Here is a 21,093-nt window from a genome sequence, read left to right on the forward strand (position 1 = left end):
TATCTGGGAACAGATATTTTGTAGTTATGTGATATGTATGTGTATTATCTTCTGTTGTATTTTAGGACATCTAGGACTATGCTATCCAGGCATCTCAATCTTCAAAAACCACCCTTCACTGCCTGAAAATCAGGTCATTGTTGAAGCATTTAGGTGACATGGTGCCTTCCTGCTTGACAGGGGACATGGAGATATGTCAGGCAGAATGCAAAATTGGCAGCAGATCATCAAAGATGTTAATGCAGTAGGTGGCCACAGCAGGACATATGACCAGATGTGGCATAGGGCCACTGACATGATCTCGTCTGCACGGTGGATACTGGGGGACCTGCTACAGAGCCACCACTAACAGCAAATGAAGAGTTCCTGCCCACTGTCAAGGATACAGACAGCTCCCACGAAAATGGAGAACAGCATGTCCTTGACATTTGTGCTATTGCTTCAGGGAGAGCAAGCATGTCCCAGGAGGAGCTTCCAGGTCGGCTTTTGTATCTTAGTTGTTAAATACTCTTGTATGGTACAATTTAAATCAATATGTTAGTCTTGTTTCAGATTTTGTTTGGGAGGGGGTTGATAATTACACATGGGCTTAAGTTGGAGTTGTCATCCAAGTTCTTGTTGAAAGTTTAGTTAATGGACATATAAAGGGGAAAAAGTCTGACCCCCCCCCCCGTGTTATTGTTAATTGTGATGCTGTTGTCCTTACCTTTTTCTTAACTTCTTCCAGGACCATCTGGCATACAGAGGATAGCATCAACTGCACATGGTAAGCCAAACATTTTTATGTCAGTACCAATAAGCAATTCAAAGAAATATTTTAGTGTGATGTCAATGGCAGGACTGTTGTGTGTATTGCTGTACAGTCTAATAGTAGCAGAACTGTTATTTTGTTAGCATATATTGGACTATAGTAGTGTAGATATTAATTGTCCCTGTGTTTGTTGCTTATTATCACAGGTGATCCTGACAGTGGAATTATGGGACTTCTACCACCTGATATCAGAGCATCAGCAGAATCTGATGATGATGGTGGCCAAAAAGAGGCACAGTCAGGGGGTGCAGAGGTTAAATCTGACACTGAGGTTGATATACAGCCATCCCCTGAAATGGCATCAGACACAGCCAGTAGGCCTACACCTATCCATTCCAGTGAGCTCACAGATATTGGACAGGTGGAGGGAGAGACAATCGATCACAGAAGTTGTGGTTACTGCTGCTTCAGTGCCTATTGACTCTGGCCATAGCCAAAGTGTGAGTGAGGTGCCATGCAGGAGGGTTTTTAGGGATGCTCGGAGGAGGCCTATTGTCCATCCTCCACCTGATTCAGGTGTCTCCCCGTGCCACTCAATGTATGGTTAGGGCTGTCATGGAGGCACTGGCATATTCCCATGGGTGTTCGAGAGAAATGTTTAGGGTTGCAGATGGACACAGACTGGCATGTGTGACTACCTCCACCATGTTGTTGATTCAATAGATTGGATGAATGACACGATGGTACAAGCAATGCCTGTGATGGAACATCTGCTGGGAGGGGGGTGACATCCTCATGGGTGTAGATCAACCACATCTCTGCTTTTAGCCAACATGGCTATGCCCAATCAGTACTTCCACTGCTCCATCAGTGGGTGAGCTGTCCACATCCAGAAGTGGCAGGCCGTGGGGTCGTGGTCCTGTGTGTACTCATGAGGGGAGCTCATCCAGTAGACATCAGTCATGTTCAGGTAGCAGCATTGCATCTGGTGCATCTGGCAATGGGCGTGAATGTGCCAGTGCAACTCCTAGCACAGCCAGTTCTCGTGGTCAAGGATGACAACAATGAACTGCCACCTCTACCATGCATGGCTCACACCTGTTGACATACCAAGACGTAGGGCTAGCACAGAGCTTGGCTGTGTTCAGACAGGTACTCACACACCAGTATCACCTGATGGACTTCTACAGACACACACACAATAGATACATGGTTCAGTTGTGAAGCTTAAAACTCATTTTGTGTCACTGGCCATTTACTGCTTCATCCAAATATCTGCCTGTTTCTCTTTCTTACTTACACACACTTTCAGACCTTTTGTGTCAAACTAGGTTCCCTACTCTGCCGAACACCCTGTGCAAGTGATAATAACTGTGCCATATCCCTGTTTTGTATCTTTTGGATTCAGGGATACATAAGCTTTGTGTTTGATGCTCAGGGTGCACAGCTGACTTAGTGCTTAGTATATCTGCATTTGTAATGTTGAACTGGTAATTGCACCTTTGACTTATATTGGTCTTAGAAGGTTAGACAATAGATAGCATCCACATTTTCCAACTTTATTGTGAATGATCTTGTAAGGGTTGTGAAGTCTGAAACTGCAATGTGTATCATTACTTTCTAACTTCTCTCTTTAATTATTTTCCAGTGCAAATGTATGGTGCTAAAGTGAGGGCATGCAGTGACCATCACTACTTTTGAGTGCTATGACTGTGTGAATCTTTGATGTCTGAGGCCTACTATTTACTAATGGACACATATAAGTCAAAAAAGTCTCTGCTGTCACATGTTAAGGTAATTTCTGTATAAATCTCCCACCTTTTACTTGCTTACACTACCAAGTAACAACATGCAAGGATATGCCATTCATTCATATTATTACACAATACAATCCAGGTTCAACACTTACCTTGTAAATCGAGAAATTGCAACAGTTTTAGTTCAGGGCTGATTTTGTCTGATGCAAGCAGTACACAGCCAATACATGGAGAGGTAAAGGTTGTGAGTGTGGCCTGGCATCAATGATGTTTTATGTACCCCTGGAGGTTCAATTTACGAACCATTATATATATTTTTGAGTGTTATTAATTGAACATTTTCATGAGATATATTTATGTTCATCCATTTATTAATTGTAATGTTATACAATTTTAAAGAATTACATCAAAGAAAATTCCATTATTTAGTTTTGCACCAAGTAGTGTTTTGTACTTTTCAGATAGACCACTAGAGGGTGGTGTTGTATTAGTTTTGTATATAGGTGCACAGTTATTTAACAGTTACTATTTAGATTTTTTAACTCTTCAATTTTTTAACATTTTTAACATATTTGATATATATAAATTAATATATTTATTAATATATTTATTGTTTTCACATTGGGATATCCATTTCTCATGTATTTCAAATACAAACATGGTTTTATATGTATTTTGCTCCATTCTATACGACACTGATAAATTATTCATGAACTGTTGGTTTTTATTGAACTTTTTGAATGGGTTTGTGTACATATTCTCATTGGTTAATTGTTTAATTGTTATAACCGAGGTCTGAAGACATCTGAAGTTCAGACGAAAAACGCAGTATTTCAGTTGGCGTTTAACGCTTTTTACATTTATTTTATTCTACAAATAAACGCTTGTGACTACAACTGGGCTGACCAGTGTTTTGAACTCCTCTACACAGTGCTTTCGATTGTTTATTTGCCTGGCATCAATGTTACTTTATGTATTTGTGTAGGAAGAAAGTTTTAGGCCCCTAGGTGGTGAGTGAGTGTGCTATGAGTTGTCTCTTAGCCAATGCAAGGACATATTGAGCACACCTATATCTGCCTACACCCATAGCAGCTGCTGTTTCCTTGTCTGACTCCTCACCTGTGTGTGTCTGTGATGACCTTACCATTGGTGATGGGATGTGTGCTCCTTCCCCTTGTTGGTCCTGCTGAAGCTGTTTTCTCAGGATGATGTTGTGTTGCATGGTACATATTGTGAATATTTCAGTACATGTCCATGAATTGTACTGTAGGACTCTCCCAGATGTAGCTAAGCATTGGAATCACAACTTCATCATCCCAGACACACACTCTATGATATTTCTGGTTTGAGCATGTACCTCATTATGGTGATCTTTAGGGGATGTGTGTGCATTTCTGATGGTTGCCAGTGCATAACCTGCATTCCCCAGTAAATGACCCTGCGGGATATCCCTCCTACAGAACATCTGACACAGTTGGGAGGTGTGCCAGATATGCGACTCATGGTAACTGCCAGGGTTGTCAGCGCACACATTCAAGATGACTGCCTTGGCATTAAACACAACTTGGCAGTTAATAGAGTGAAAGCCCCTTCTACTAATGTAGAGGCTTCCCTGGTCTCGGGTGGTACCTTAATGTCTACATCTGTGCAATATCTGGCACCCAGTACTTCAGGGTAGTGTGCTACAGGGTAGAACTCCTGCATATTTCTGGCAATATCCTCAGGAGTACAGGGAAAATATATGTGGTCACTAGTATGTTGGAGCATAGCATTCCAGAATTGATGTAGGATCCCAGATGATGCCTGAGACACTCCCCGGCATGTCCCTTGTAGGTCTCTGAAAGATTCTAAGTGCTACACATACCTTTGTCTCCACTGCAATGGAATCCACTTGGATTGCCCTGGCTCTGAGTTGAGGATGACAGAGGTTGCAGAATTCCTGTAGTATCTCTATCCACCCTGTAGCGCTGTATAATTTCTATATCATGTAGGTTGTGATAAGTTACCCAGGGTCTGAAAACTCTTCTGCTTCTTGGCCTTAGTCTATTAGCAGAAGCAGCAGCATAGACTTCAACCTGTTGCACATACATATGAATTAAAACAACAGCAACCCCTAATTTTGTTTCTGTCTAGACTCCTTTCAGTGGCTGTATTCCAATACATTTTGGAATTCGCAGGAAAAACCAGCACTGAGTCTACACGGTTGCTTTATAGCTTGTTGAATAGCTTCTCTATCTTGGATTGGTTGATTAGCATACAATTCAGTCACTTATGCTGTAATTTGCATGCAACAGTGTTTACCTTGTTTGCGCAGCTGTGCATGGCTCTACACACCATGTAGAGCCACTTACTGAATCCAAAACAGCACGCTATCGCATAGGCTTTATTGAATCTCGTGGTCAGTCTTAAGCTCAATATTTCAGATCTCTGATGGACTGAAATGTTACTAAAGTACCTCTACCTTTTCTTTACAGTAAGCCGTAACCTGTGAAGATGTACCCCCATACAGAAAGCTGCAACATGCCTCAGTTGTGTCCGGGTGACTAAAATGCTGAGAAGAGAGTGCTAGGTAGCTGTGAAGGGACAAACGCTTCCAAGCAGACAGCAGATCTATCAGCAAACTAATAACATAAACTGTGATTTCTTCCTCTCAGAAAACAAAACAAAAAATGTATAAGAAAAGTCAGAACTGTGCAGCAATGACTGTAACAGGTTAAATCTTCCATGGTTATCTGTCGTGAAATTGATGAACACAACAGCTGGCATTTCACTATCCATTTTATTTTACAATATAGTTCTATGGAATTCACCGTTTTAGAACTGTGTTAGTCTGAAACAGCAATAAAAGTATTTCAACAAGTGGCCTTAATGAAAGTTTTTATAAAAAGTATGCTGTTTAACATTACACATTGTTTTATAGTAAGTTCTTTTACTCTCTCTTCATTTAAACAAAATACAGTTCATATTATTTTTGAAGGTATTATTCTTACAAAAAAAGTATTATTTTGGATGATAAGATAGATGTTAAAACGTGATAATAAAGGAATTAAATTTTATGATTTTTACAAATAGTTAACAAGGAGACATTCAGAGAAAAAAAAAACAGCTAATGTTCTTTATTTATTTGTTTCCATTTAGGCTGGCATGACTGCTCCTGGAACAAAGAGACAAATCTTTGACCAGAAACTAGATGCAGAAAAATGTGACATGCAGAACATTTCTCTCCAGATGGGCAGTAATAAGGGGGCATCTCAGCATGGCATGACAGTGTATGGCCTTCCCCGTCAGGTCTACGATCCCAAATACTGCCTGGTCCCAACATACCCCCTTATCGGAGAGGATGAAAATTATCAGTACGATTATGCTGAGCACAATTTCCACAACTCTGACTAATGCTTCAGACTTCACATCACAAAAAAACGAAAAAGAAACTGTGGACTGACACAAAGCCATGAGCTCACCCAGGAAGCAAAAGCAAGTGAACCAAGACAATAATGTGACCTCAGAGATATTATATGCACCTGCATGCAAAAAAAAGGAACAGCTAACTATAAATCGCTAAACTTAACTTGCACACTGTATAAGCTACAGGAGATGAATGCACTGGAGCATAAAATAAATCCCTGTATCGGACAAATGTTGCTAGTTAGTAAAGCTGATTTGCAAACTAATATGAATAGATGGTTCCGGATAGTATTGATAAGCTATACCAGGTTGCCAAACATAAATGCTGCCTCTAATTGCTGTATAATCGCTGCAACGTCACATGGTTAATTTAAAGCAATGAGCATGCTGGATGCCAGAATGCGCACATTAAGATTTTACCTTTATCTTATCTCTCTCTTTCTGTCTTATTGTCTGCTATCATAACTGTTAAACTCAAGTTCTAGAGCTGTTAGGTTTTGTTGCTAGCCATGTGGCTTAAGTGTTTTACCTCCAGATGTTATGAAGGAGTGCAAAGATTGATTAGTAATATGAGTATTTGTGTGGGAATTTGAACATTCCAATGCAGCCTGATATAAAGGGGGATATACATTTATTAATTAACAAGGCTGTATATCAGAATAACGGGATGCAAACATTTCTACCAGACATTTACAAACCACATCCAAATATCAGAGGCCTGGTATTCAAGCAACAGTAAAAACATACATTGGTATGTCACCTGCTAGCCATTTGGCGTGAGAGTAAGAGCAGGCTAGATTACTATAAACCAGTCCTCACAGAATTAACTATTTTTCTATGCTGTTCAATATGCCCTTTACTAAGATAGCCAGGAATGATCTATGAATTCACCTAAGTACATTTTTTAGCAACATTATAGCTTAGAGAACCTAAATGATTAAACACCAAAGTATCACCCAGATCTGTTCAAAAAGTGCAAAAGTAGGACTTTCCCTTATACATCATGTCTGTGAATGTAGGCATAGCATTTGAAAATAATATATTTTTTCTTAAAAACACAGGGTAGCATTTGTAAAATAATGTACAATGTTTAGATGTGGGGTGTGGTACTGCAAATATACAGATTAAAAGATGCAAGAAAAATTATCAAAACCAGAAAGCTCAGTAGATAGTGATTTCTCCTTTTTGGAAACAACATGTGGCAACATACACAGCTCACTAATCTAATTGCTGGAGATGGCAAATGAATAGGTGACACAACATGAAAGCATTTGTGGCAAAGTAAATAGCACAATCATGTACAACCAGTTTGCAGCAGTAGAGCAGACACACGGTCCCTTTGCAAGTCTAGAGCATGTGCTGATGTGTGGATGGTAGGAATTCCAAGGAAAACGAGGCCTCAAGAAAAGGCCTCCACTGTATTTATCAGCATGATGCCAATGTGAGGGCTGAGAAATGTCTGCTGGGATACCACTGGCACAGAAGGATGGCAAAGGGAATGAGAAAAGAGGAATAGTAGCAGAGACACAGTCAGAAAAGTCACACTGCAGAATGGTCGTGGCTCCTTAATCAATAGTGCTGAAAATCAAGATTTCTGCTGCTGGTAAACTTCACCAGCAGATTTTGGGGCAACCACTTCATATAGATCTGGTAGTGGAAGTACGTGGAACAGGTACCCTGAAACCAGCAGACAAGTATTGCTTGGACAATAGAAAATCCAGAAGTAATGTTAAACCACATGTAAATAAGTAACCATACAGCTGTACCCTCTAAATGCAGTAAAAGGAAACAGTGATACATGAAAACATGTGGCTGGGAAGTAAATTTTACCACATTTAACAGTCCACATATAGTAAGTATGCGCACATTCTCCCTGCAGTCCAAGAGTATATCAGAATACGAAAAGGGAAGGTATGCCAAAGAAAGCATTGCTGTAAGGGTAATTCACTAAGAAACATCAGTGGGGACAGACCCACATGAGGAAAAGAGCAGAGAAAGAATGAGGGAAAGTGAAACAGTAATAGGGATAAAGGCAGTTCCTCCAAGTTCCAAAATGTCGTAGCCATGTGTCCAGGAATGATGCTATCAAGACTTCTTTGGCTGGTACAGCTCTTGCTGGCAAGGTTTGGAGTGCAGATCTTGCTGGATGGGTTTGGTGTGGCTGTGCCATGTACTTCTATTTTAAACCCATTCCTGAAAAAAATATATGAAAACTTGCAGGGGCCTGCTGCTTAGGATGTCTGGTTACTGCCTGTTCTAAGAACAACCATAGATTTATACTGAAGGATTTATTTCTCTAGGTCATTCCTGTAAAAAGGTGTCTCTGCTTCAGATGGATTTAGCAGGGTAACGAAATGAAATAAATGAAGAGGGCAGGGAAAACAGCCACTTTAAATCTGAGTGAAGTCACTTTCAAGTGTCAAAGGAAATAACCAGATCTGTGATGTCATAGACAGGGTTTTATATGAAGTACCTCTTATAATGTTTTGTAAATTCAACTAGTGGCAAAATCGGTTTGGGCCAGATGGTCATGGGTTCTAAACCTGCAATGGGGCTGGGTGCACAGCATAAACTATGACACCTACAGTGGATATAAAAAGTTTACACACCCCTGTTAAATTGCCAGGTTTTTGTGATATAAAAAAATGAGACCACAATAAATCATTTCAAAACTATTCCCACCTTTAATGTGACCTATAACCTGTACAATTCAATTGAAAAACAAACAAATCTGTTAGGGGAAAAAATATAAAAAATAAAAAACGCACAATATACTGATTGCATAAGCGTGCACACCCTTAAACTAATACTTTGTTGTGTGTGCACACTCAAACTAATACTTTGTTGAAGCACCATTTAATTTAATTACAGCATTCAGTCTTCTTGGGTAGGAGTCTATTAGCATTGCACATCTTGACTTGGCAATATTTGACCACTCTTCCTTGCAAAAGTGCTCCAAATCTGTCAGATTGCGAGGGCATCTCTTGTGCACAGCCCTCTTCAGGTCACCCCACAGACTTTCTATTGGACTTAGGTCTGGGCTCTGACTGGGCCATTCCAAAACTTTAATTTTCTTCTTGTGAAGCCATTCCCTTGTTGATTTGGATGTATGCTTAGGGTCATTGTTGTGTTGAAAGGTGAAATTCCTCTTCGTCTTCAAGTTTCTAGTAGACGCCTGAAGGTTTTGGGCCAAAAGTGACTGGTATAAGGAACTGTTCATAATTCCCTCCACTTTGACTAACGTCCCAGTGCCAGCTGAAGAAAAGCAACCCCAAAGCATGATACTGCCACCACCATGCTTCACCATGGGGATGGTGTTCTTTTGATGATGCAAAGTGTTTTTTTTGCGCCAAACATACCTTTTGGAATTGTGGCCAAAACGTTCAACTTTGGTCTCATCAGAATATAACACATTTTCCCACATGCTTTTGGGAGACAATGTATTGTTTTGCAAATTTTAGCTGGGCCTGGATGTTTTTCTATGTAAGAAAAGCCTTCCGTCTTGCAAGCCTACCCCTTAGGCCAGACATATGGAGAATACGGGAGATTGTTGTCACATGTAGTACACAACCAGTACTTCCCAGAAATTCCTGCATCTCCTTCAGTGTTGCTGTAGGTCTCTTGGTAGTCTCCCTGACCAACTTTCATTTTTTTATCAATTTTGGAAGGACGTCCAGTTCTTTGCAACATCACTGTTGTCCCATATTTTCTCAACTTTTTGATGACTGTCTTCACTATGTTCCATGGTATATCCAATGCTGTGGAAAATTTTTTGTACCCTTCCCCTGACTGATACCTTTCAACAATGAGATCCCTTTGATACTTTGTAAGCTCTCTGCGAACCATGGCTTTTGCTGTAGCAGGCAGCTGAGTAAATGTCAGAAAAATCCTACAAGGACAGCTGAACTTTATTTGGGGATAAACAGAGTCCCTTTAAGTGATGGCAGGTGTGCACCCAAGAAGACTGAATGCTGTAATTAAATCAAAAGGTGCTTCAACAAACTATTAGTTTAAGGGTGTGCGTACACAACAAAGTATTAGTTTAAGGGTGTGCGGACACAACAAAGTAGTAGTTTAAGGGTATGCACACTTATGCAACCAGCGTATTGCACTTTTTAAATTTTTTTATATAGTTTCCCCTAACAAGATTTATTTGTTTTTCAATTGAATTGTACAGGTTATAGGTCACATCAAAGGTGGGAACAGTTTTGAAATGATTTATTGTGGTCTCACTTTTTTCTATCACAAAACCCTGGTATTTTAACAGGGGTGTGTAAACTTTTTATGGCCACTGTAAATAAACTAAAAGAGACAACCATACACAACACACAAATCAGGTTGCTGTTCGCTGAAACAGCATTAAATCATAACAATTTTTACCTTTTGGTGTGGTTGAATAGTTGGATATCAGGGAAGCCACTGGCATTAATGTTAAAGGGGAGTGAAGTACTTTCCCAGATCTTTGTGAACCAAAAAAAGACATACAGGTCTTTTAGTTTTCATTGGGTTTACTCTCTCCTTGTAACCCACCAGAATAAGATCAATTTGTGTAGCACTGTCTAATTCTTCACATCTTATCCAAAAGTAAACATGAAATACTAAACACTAAACCCAAGGCATTTGGAATAACTGCAAATTTGTAAAGTAATTCTGCAGATAGGTTAAAGGAAAAGGAATATTTTGTAAAAGGTGTACAAGTTTGTGAAGGGTTGCAGTTCAATCTGCAAATTATTTTGTGTGTAAATACATATTTTGTATAAACTGTCCACTTGTTTTGGAGACTGAAATGAATTGTTCACTGTGGAATAGAGCAAATGAAATAATGTACATTCAGAAATCCAGAAAATAACTCTGTTGTAGCTCTGTCACAGAGATGAGACTTCAGGTGGCTAAATGTTTATTTGAAGGTTTTAAATATAGTAAGATATTTGTAACAAGTTCTGCATTTTATTGCTGAACAATGATCGATTTATGCTATTCTGCACCTGAGCCAGCACATAATGAAAAAGGGGTCGTGTTTGCAGTTCTACATTTTGTGTTAAGTTAATGAAATGAATGTTCTTATGCATTCCTAACAACACTTCAATAATATGTTTATAAATGTAGACAGTGCAATACTGTTAGAAACATAAATACTGATGAGGTAAGGACTGCATGGTGTGTTTTTCTTTAGTTATCTACTAAGATGCAGACCTTTTTGATCAACAGATATTGTTTCCTTCCTTTGAGAGATGACCGCTGCCTCTCACTAATGCCAGGGATTCTTAGACTGCATCACTGTTTTTGGCATATCCATCTCCTTGGAAAGGCTGTACAGTCTTCTACTGTATGTCCTTTTCCATGAGAAAACAAATGCTTCCTTTTACCTCTTTGAGTCCTTCCACCCTGCATCTTCAAATTGCAGCAGCTTACAGCTTTTCAACAAACAGTAACTAATACAGATAGAAGTAACATACCTTAACATTTGAAAACCACATGTATTGTAGGACATGCAGAATGCAGCCCTGACAGCTCCACTGGGAAATATATTTCCCAAAATGTGGTTAACTAACAAGCCAAATACAAGTGACTCCTTAGGTTTTAAGGCTTACAGCCATGCTCATCTCTTCTACCCTCAGCACACCTTTTCACAAAAACATCTAACACAGATTGTCTGTTTTCAGAAACCTAGCGGTCCTCCATCATGATAGATACAGTTTGCTGTAGCACACCAACATCGCTTTGCAAGTTCCTGCCTTCAGCCTCACAGCTACTTAGTAAGAATGGCATGTACTTTATCTGTGTATTTAATTACTTCTTAAATGGGTAAATGGGACTGATCATGATATGCCTTTTCATCCACGGCACACACATAAGAGCAAAAGCTGGCACGTGTCCACTTTAGAAAAAACAGTCACCTTAAGAAAAAGAAACTTTACAAAATCATACTCGGATGTAGCATGCTATGCCACAAATACTGTCTATGGAGACTTCTTTATTGTGCCACAGTCCTCCATTCCTCAACCCACCCCCACCCCCCAAAAAAAAATCCAGCAGTGTAGTACATTGGCTGAAAAGCTTTTCCACGCTACAAAATTCAGGTCTATTTCCATTTGAGTATAGAACCATCCAGCTGTCCATAGTTACAACATAACTTAAAAAATGCCTCATATTTATCCAGCAAAAGACATTTTACAATTAACTCAACATTTTTTTAGAAAACTTTCAATGCATACAAAAACTTCTTATTAAATCATATATAATTCCTCATTTAAACCATGTGGGTATACTCCGTTATAAAATATACCTTACTTCAAAAAAGAATCTGTTTGTTCTGTTAGCATTTTATTTATGCTGACTAGCCCTCAATTTGAAATCCTTAAATCACTGTTACATTCGACACAAAATAACTGTACCACTACATTTTTCACATCCTTCAACTATATGGCCTAAATGCATTCTAAAACTCTATAACACTTCAGGTTGTTTCTGTCACAAAAGTATGTCACAAGAATACCACATAGCATGCGTCACATATTGCTAGTGTACACTAGAATCTGTTCAATTCCAACCTTTTGATTTCATACAAAAATATATTACTTGTGACTAAATATTTAAATGGCTTTTACCGAGGTTACATTTTCTTCACTGGCTGCACAGGTATAGATCTATTTTTGCACTCGTTTATAGATGAATATTGTTTGTTTCAATAGCAACGAATTGTACATCACCTACAGGTACAATTTAGGAACTTTTACACATCTCTTTCCAAAATAAATACTACTTCTCATTATCTGCCAATATTTTTTTAATAATGGAGGATGTCAGTGAACAAACCATTACATTCAATAATAAAAATTATCATTTGTCTTCTCTAGCTTCTGTATATCAAAATGTATTCTTTAATGTGCAATAACTGACCAAAATTTCAACATTACCTTTTGTAACTTTTTTACCCCTACATCCCCTGCTAGTTTCCAGCTTATTTAAGCCTTCTTTATGGGAGTGATGAGATTCTGCCATATTTTTCTCTGTAAGTGGACCTCTCCTCCATAGGCCTTTTGGCAACCCCTAGAGGGGCTGTTGCCCCCTAAATGATTAGAGTTGAGAAGGAGGGCACCATACGCATCAACAGGAAATATATCTATATCTATATATATATATATATATATATATATATATATGTGTGTATATATATATATATATATATATATATATATATATATATATATATATATATATATATATATGGGTCCTCTTCGGTAGATCAAACTTTTACAAGTTCGAACCTCATGTGGCCAAGATCATATGTTCGAACTTGTAAAACTTTGATCGGACTGAATGGAGATCTCTGTACAGTGTGGAATGCGAAGGTTTCCCTTTTCCGCAATGTAGTGCGATCTCGGAGTTGGTATATTTAAGTAAGGGGGGAGTGGGGGTGCAGGGGGGTGTAGCCCCCCTGCTACCGACGTTTAGTTTTGTTTTTTGTTATTTTTTTTACTTTTTTCTTCAGTGTTTGAACTTTTACAAGTTTGAACATATGGTCTCGGCCATTTGTGGTTCGAATTTGTAAAAGTTCGATCTGCACTTACGAGGAACAAAAACATAAAAAGTAAATAAAAAAAAATAACAGATTAAACAGTGTTATGCAGGGGGAAAGCCCCCCTGCACCCCCCACACACCCCCTACTTTAATATTCTCACTCCGAGATCACACTACAGTGTGGAATAGAGAATATTCCCTTATCCCCACTGTACCACAATCTCAACAAGAGTTTCCTTAGTTGTACATCAACAGTATACGTTGATGTACAACTAACGTTACATCCAAACTGCATGTTTTTTTGTTTTGCTTTTTTCTTTAGTGAAAGTGCATTTTCAACAAAATGCACTTTCGCTAAAGTGGGTTTGACAGACTACAGTTCAATAAACTGTACTTTCGTCTATATAACGAGGACCCATATATATATATATATATATATATATATATATATATATATATATAGTGTACACATCTCTGTTAAAATGCCAGGTTTTTGTGATATAACAAAATGAGATCACAATAAATCATTTCAAAACTTTTCCCACCTTTAATGTGACCTATAACCTGTACAATTCAATTGAAAAACGAACAAATCTGTTAGGGGAAAATATAAAAAATAAAACACATACAATAAGCTGGTTGCATAAGTGTGCACACCCTTAAAGTAAAACTTTGTTGAAGCACCTTTTGATTTAATAACAGCATTCAGTCTTCTTGGGTAGGAGTGTATCAGCATAGCACATCTTGACTTGGCAATATTTGCCCAATCTTCCTTGCAAAAGCACTCTAAATCGGTCAGATTGCGAGGGCATCTCTTGTGCACAGCCCTCTTCAGGCCACCCCACAGACTTTCTATTGGATTTAGGTCTGGGCTCTGGATGGGCCATTCCACAACTTTAATTTTCTTCTGGTGAAGCCATTCTTTTGTTGATTTGGATGTATGCTTCATTGTCATCTTCAGCTTAAGGTTTTGGGCCCAAAGTAACTGGTATTTGGAACTGTTCATAATTCCCTCCACCTTGACTAAATCCCCAGTTCCAGCTGAAGAAAAGCAAGCCCAAAGCATGATACTACCACCACCATGCTTCACCATGGGGATGGTGTTCTTTTGGTGATGCGAAGTGTTGTGTTTGTGCCAAACACACCTTTTGGAATTGTGGCCAAAAAGTTCAACCTTGGTCTCACCAGACCGTAACACATTTTCCCACATGCTTTTGGGAGACTTGCTGTATTGTTTTGCAAATTTTAGCCAGGCCTGGATGTTTTTCTGTGTTAGAAAAGGCTTCCATCTTGCAAACCTACCCCACTGCCCAGACATATGGAGAATATGGAAGATTGTTGTCACATGTAGTACACAATCAATACTTGCCAGAAATGCCTGCAGCTGCTTCAGTGTTGCTGTAGGTCTCTTGGCAGGCTCCCTAACCATTTTTTGTCTTGTCTTTTCATCAATTTTGGAGGGATGTCCAGTTCTTTGCAATGTCACTGTTGTCCCATATTTTCTTCACTTTTTGATGACTGTCTTCACTGTGTTCCATGGTATATCCAATATTGTGGACATTTTTTGTACCCTTCTCCTGACTGATAACTTTCAACAATGAGATCCCTTTCATGCTTTGTAAGCAGGTAACTGAGCAAATGTCAGGAAAATCCTACTAGGACAGCTGAATTTTATTTGGGGTTAATCAGAGTCTCTTTAACTGATGGCAGGTGTGTACTCAAAAAGACTGAATGCTGTAATTAAATCTAAAGGTGCTTCAGCAAAGTATTAGTTTAAGGGTGTGCACACTTAAGCAACCAGCTTATTGTACTTTTTAAATTTTTTTTATATTTTTCCCCGAACAGATTAAGGAGTGGAGCCTAACAGGGCATATGGTTACGACAGACATCACAGCAACAAGACGTAAGCTCCACCACTGTCTCTTCTGCCTAAGATCAAGCAGTGTAACTGTAGCAATGGAAACACCTGTCAGTCTTCAGCAGACTAAGAGCACCTCCAGAGTAAGGAAAGCTGAAGGTGGCTGTTTGAACCCCGTCATTGTCTCCTCCAACAGTAGAGCAGCTCATCGACCTCATGACATCTGCATCTGCAAACCTTTCCAAATACATTATCTATAGCCACTTCTTATAGCCCCAACATACATTTTTTTTTATTTAAAAGCCTCACTCTGTTTAAGGAAATCAGCTTCCTGTAAGCATTCCTTTTAATCTCAACATTTTGTATAGTGAGCAAAATCTGTTTGTGTAAATCACAACCATCAGTATGAAAACCATATCCTCAACAACAGGTTTAATGTAACTGTCCATCTGAATTTCTATAGTGTTTCTGCCAGTCGATGTTAAAAAAAAAAAAAAATGATTTTGTCTGTACTACACTGAATTTTACAACCATAGTGGCAATTGCTCCAATGGCACATAAGTTTAGCCTTGCATTTTGCCATGCCTAGTGAACTGTAATAAATGACAAAACAATACTGGATGTGAATTTTGTAATCATTAAAGCTTTTGCAGTTAAAGTAGCGAACTGCTAGATTTTTCTTGGGGCTACAGCATAATAAAGAAGTTTTGACTGACAGCATTTATGGTGTAGTGTGTTATAAATATCCGAATTTTGAGAGATGGGAGAAAAACAAAGCACTCAGATGAATCTCATATGAGTATGAGGAAAATGTGTTACTTTCTTCAGTACAGAGTATAGGCAGCTGCCAGAACCACACACCAGGCCTTGAAGTTATCATTCATCACGGCTGATCACTGTGCCATCGTGAAGCCCCCTCATCAGTCACCTGTTTGTACAACATGCCAGTGGTCAGAATGTGTGCCCCCACCTCAACTAAATTTCCAGTCTGGATTTATTTGTTTTTTATATATTTCTTTTGTTAACCATGCAGGTGGGCTTTTGACTCGTGATCAAGAAGACATGGCTATAGTCAGCCACACAAACAGCACATAGCAGAACAGTGTTCCTAACATCCATTACTAAAGCTAAAACAGATGTACCTAATTCAGGTGATGCCTGTGGAGTACTTGCACTGGACACTGCTGGTAAATGGACATTTCAAAGTAGAGTAAGCAGATGGAGACCTAACCAAACCAGGGTCTAGGGATGCCATCCCAAAACTGTAGATACCTAATAAAAAATGTTTGAGTACTACTATGGAGTACATGCTGAGTAAGTAGCACTGTGTGCCAAGGAAAAACACAAATGAGTTAACAGGCAATGTTTTAACTAAGCATGATTTGAAATATTTTTAAACTAAAAAATACATTATTGCAAACAATTAAAATATCTATCAATATTTTAAAAACAGAAAGAGACTATATCTCATGAATAATAGCAAATATATTAAGATATACAGTTGAATTATTTCAGTTAATGTAGTTACCAAATGCTTAAACAGTTAGTTCTTCCAAGCCTGTTGGATAGCATAGCAGTAGGAAAGCATTAATTTTCCCTCAGCTGGGTGAGTATTCTAGAGGGTTGCTGAAGCAAATTCAGAAAAATCATAAAATCATATCATGAAAAAGTTTAATCCTCACATACAGAACCTGGAGCAGGCCTGTATGCAGAGAGTGGACAGGAGTGTGAAGTCCAGAACTGCCTTTAGAACAGTATCTACTGCTCCATGGAGAAAACTAAGTGTTCAGGCATTGGGGTTGGTGCACTTGTCATCATACTGGGTTGGTGCTGAAGGATCTCAGTCCAGAATCAGGACACCATGCTAAACTCATTATTTAGATACTTCGAGATAGCTAGGTCCGGTAGCACACATGGATAAAGCCCTAACTATGGCCCAGATGTCTCAAATTCGATAAGTAGCTCAGGTGCTTGATGGAATGGGCAGAGGCAATTGGCCATGCATATTCTTGAGGGAAAGGTGAAGTGGAACATGATGCATAAAGCCACAATCCTGTAGGGGATAAGCAGCTTTGCAGTGCATGTTCCAAAGAGGGGATGGGCTTTCATCACACCAAGTTATTGCCAGGAGATAGTCTTTATTAGCAAGGGTATGGAATCAGGCACTCGGAGGGGGGAAAGTGTTGTGGGTCGTTAGTGATGATGGTAGCTCATCTATCCACCCAGTGGGAGGGGTTAGGCCATACAAATACCCTCACTGGTGAGATGCAGGCAAGGGCACAAATAGCCTTTAAGGTTACCTGTATGTCAACCCATCTGGACAGCTGTCTCTCCTGTACTGTACTGTAAAGGGTAATTCCTAAGTACTGGGGAATGAATGAGTAGAGTCTAACTGGAAGACACTTGATGGTGGCAGGCACTGGGGCAAAAAATAGCTAGAAAAAAAAGATTCTTCCAGATGGCAGTCATAGCAGGAGAGTGCTCAGTCTATGAGGAATAGCACTACCACGAGGTGTTCAATCCAATCCTCACCCTCCTAATCAACTTTCACAAGAGCTGCATTCATTCTTGGGCTCATTTACAGTCTACTGTACACTCAATACAGCCCTTCTCACTAAGATATTAAGCTGAGAAGACCAGTCCTGTTTAACAGAGTATTTGGAGCAATGGAGTTTTCCACTGTAGAGTACTCCACTCACGTCTAAAACCACTATGTTTCACCTTATATCGGTCAAGACAGACGATCTGTATGGGGGCACCAAAAAATAGTGTGGAATCAAAGGGGAACAAAGTACTATCTATGTGGCTTTGGAGGACATTTATACCATTGCAAAAAACGCAAGAGCAACAGTATATAAATAAATTATATTCCCCTTTATTTCATAAATGAGCTCTAACTTTTTTAAATATTATATAATGTAGACCATTGAGTATCAAATGACATATTTCAAGCAGTAAGAGCACAGACTTTCATAACGTAATATACATATGTGTCATAGTACTGTAACAAAATAAACAAAAAATGTAATATAGATCTCACATAATAGTGTTACAAAATGAACAAAAATGTAATATAGATCTCACATAATAGTGTTACAAAATGAACAAAAAAAGTCCTATTTGCCATATCTGCTTAAACATGTCCCTTTCATTTATTCATTTGCTTATGTCTCTAGAACTGTACAGGGGAATTACCTCCTGCAATGTAGTCCATCAGAAAATGGATGGTTCCTTGTCCACCAGACAGTCATGCTTCCTGCCTTTAAAGGCTATCATGTTCTCTGTGGGCTTGCATGCACATGTATTATAAAGATTAATTTTTTAGGGAAGTTGATTAAAAAATCAATTACGCACATAAACCTGAAATTAATATCATTGCATCTCATTTTAATAGAACTATCTGGGAAAAGAAAACAATTTCACAACAGTCTTCAATAGTTTAAAGACTTGCTTATATGTATCAGTGTTCCCACATCAAACTCAGCATTTCATATCCACAATAATGTGATCTGTTGTGTATATATTATTAATACATTTCATATCATTCAGCCTCCTCCAGTGAGATTTGAGCCTTTTTATATTCCCATACAGATTATTCCAGCACAGGGTGACAGCTGTTCACTGCCATGACAGTGAATGGTGCACTTCTTGACATTTCAGCAATGACGGCATATAGTATGAACTCTAACCCGTCCCCTGGGCAGACAGGCAATGATGTCTTTGCCACATGACTGCATGTTCCCATGCACCAGAAAAGAAGGCCACCACATATGTGGCTTGGTGGCCAAACACCCACCCCTGTACCAAGTTTGTGTTGACACTCTTCCTCCACCGGTTTGTGGCATTGTACAGCCTTGGTCCCCCTCACTTTGTTCCAAGGATAAACATACCTATCCTGTCCACACCAGTTCCAACAGATGCTCAAGCCCCTAACAAGCCCAAATTGTCTCAGTTATTCCCAAGGCTTTAGCCCTGTATGCCAAGGGGAGCTAGCAGTGTTTACCTTTAAATGATATCCTGTCTTAATTAAAACTATAATATGCAAAAATGTAGTTTGCAACTCACCAAAGTGAGAGATGCCAAGGAACCATTAGTGAAATGTGATATGTTCTGAAAACAGCCTCATCTCCTTTTCTTGAACATCTTTTATGCTCTAAACAGCTGTACCACTTTTTTTATTTTATAAGGGGGGTAATGGGAGGTAGGAGACAAAGCCTCTATGCTGAGTTCACAGTGTTTTGCTCTCTTCCCCTGTTCCCACTCAGGTGTGTGTGTGTGTGTGTGTGTGTGGTGTTTGTAAATTCTATTAAAACTCACACACACACACATATTCTGCCAAGTGTGTTTCTGGTTGATGCAGTTTACTGCTGTGTTCTGCAATCACAAGTATTCAGCTGCAGAGTTCTACAAATGTAAAAGTAGGAACACTGACTATTCCTTCACTGTGTACGATGTAGTGGTGTGACAGTTAAGCAGGATTTCTAACTAATGTAGAAAGTGTTGAATATGCCAGAAGTTTCATTATTAGGGGTAGGAGTGTGTGTGCAACTGTTAGGAGATTAGTGTTAGATTAAGGGCTATGGAGGGGGATAGATTTAATGGTGTGTGTGTGTGTGTGTGTGTGTGTGTGTGTGTGTGTACAATGGTAGGGCTGGGGTTAGGACATGAGTAAAGTGGTGCCGGGGAGTGAAACTAGCAAATAAATCAATCACCATATGTGGATAGTAACTTGTATAGAAAAAATCAGCAAACAAATGAGACTGAAGTACATTTATGTGCTATTCACATACCATTGGATTCATTTAACTATCAATAACTGATAATGAAAGCAGTTTATAAAAATCTGTTTGCACTCACACTTATTGGTTGCTGAAACTATTATATGTTAAGTCACGTGCAGTGACTTCTCTTAACTGACCCATGGGACATCACACCATTCGATAAACAAGACAGATGCAGGAGAAAACGCTTGAGGTGTTTCCCTGCAACTGCTGAAGACACAGTTCTTCCTGCAACCTGGAAATGTAAGAAGCTGAACTGTAATCCTGCCATCTGCACCATAATAAGTTTTTGAAAACCTCAGCATTTGAGCTACTGACGAGTACCATGGGATAGCACGACAACTGGCTGAAAAACATCAGTGTGAGGTGTGCTTTTTCAGTCATTTGGTCTGTCTGTACATTTGCCTTAAGGATCACTATAAGGATAGAGCTCCTCCTGACTGTAACATGGAAAAACTCCACAGGTTGTTATATTGAGTAGGAGTGCAGACAGCAACACCCCCCCCCCGCTTTGTATGGGGTATGGAAGGATTTGCCTCCCTGAAACAGCATTTGCACTTTTGTTTGCTCTATTACCCTAAATACATAAGGTGGAAGAGCTGTGCCTCTGGCTTAATAATTATTTTATTTAAGTTATGTTAGCTAGAAAATGCTGAAGACTATTGTCCTACAGCTGATGTGTGTAGGTGCCAGAAAGTATTTGGGATGCAGGTAATTTAGAAATACATTAAGGTGGACATCACCAGATAAAAAAAAAATACACACACACAACAAAAAGTAAGTGGAAAATGCACAGTCAATTCTCAAATGTACTTGGTATGACAGCTTCTGAAAATAACTGTTTCAGAAATATGCCTCCTCCACAGATCTAGTAAAACCACTGACCGACTTCTTGCTTTTCAGTCTTAAAATAAGCAAATTTCTTACTAGTCTGCATGCTTTTCCACTCAGAATTCATATTCTAAACAACAACACATCACATCTGTGGTAGTAATTGCGACGTCAGACACTCTACCATGA

General features: G+C 39.1%; 1 protein-coding gene across 1 annotated transcript in view; it reads left to right on the forward strand.

Moving 5' to 3' along the window:
• Positions 1-6,343, forward strand: part of CNN1 (calponin 1) — a 344,933-nt gene extending 338,590 nt beyond the window's left edge. The window contains 1 exon segment of the mRNA XM_044084643.1: positions 5,647-6,343. Within this exon segment, the coding sequence (XP_043940578.1) occupies positions 5,647-5,901 (255 nt within the window). The 3' untranslated portion in view covers positions 5,902-6,343.
• The last annotated feature ends 14,750 nt before the right edge of the window (positions 6,344-21,093 follow it).

This window comes from Protopterus annectens, chromosome 9.part0, assembly GCF_019279795.1.
Source record: "Protopterus annectens isolate FY-2018-M chromosome 9.part0, PAN1.0, whole genome shotgun sequence".
NCBI lineage: Eukaryota > Metazoa > Chordata > Ceratodontiformes > Protopteridae > Protopterus > Protopterus annectens.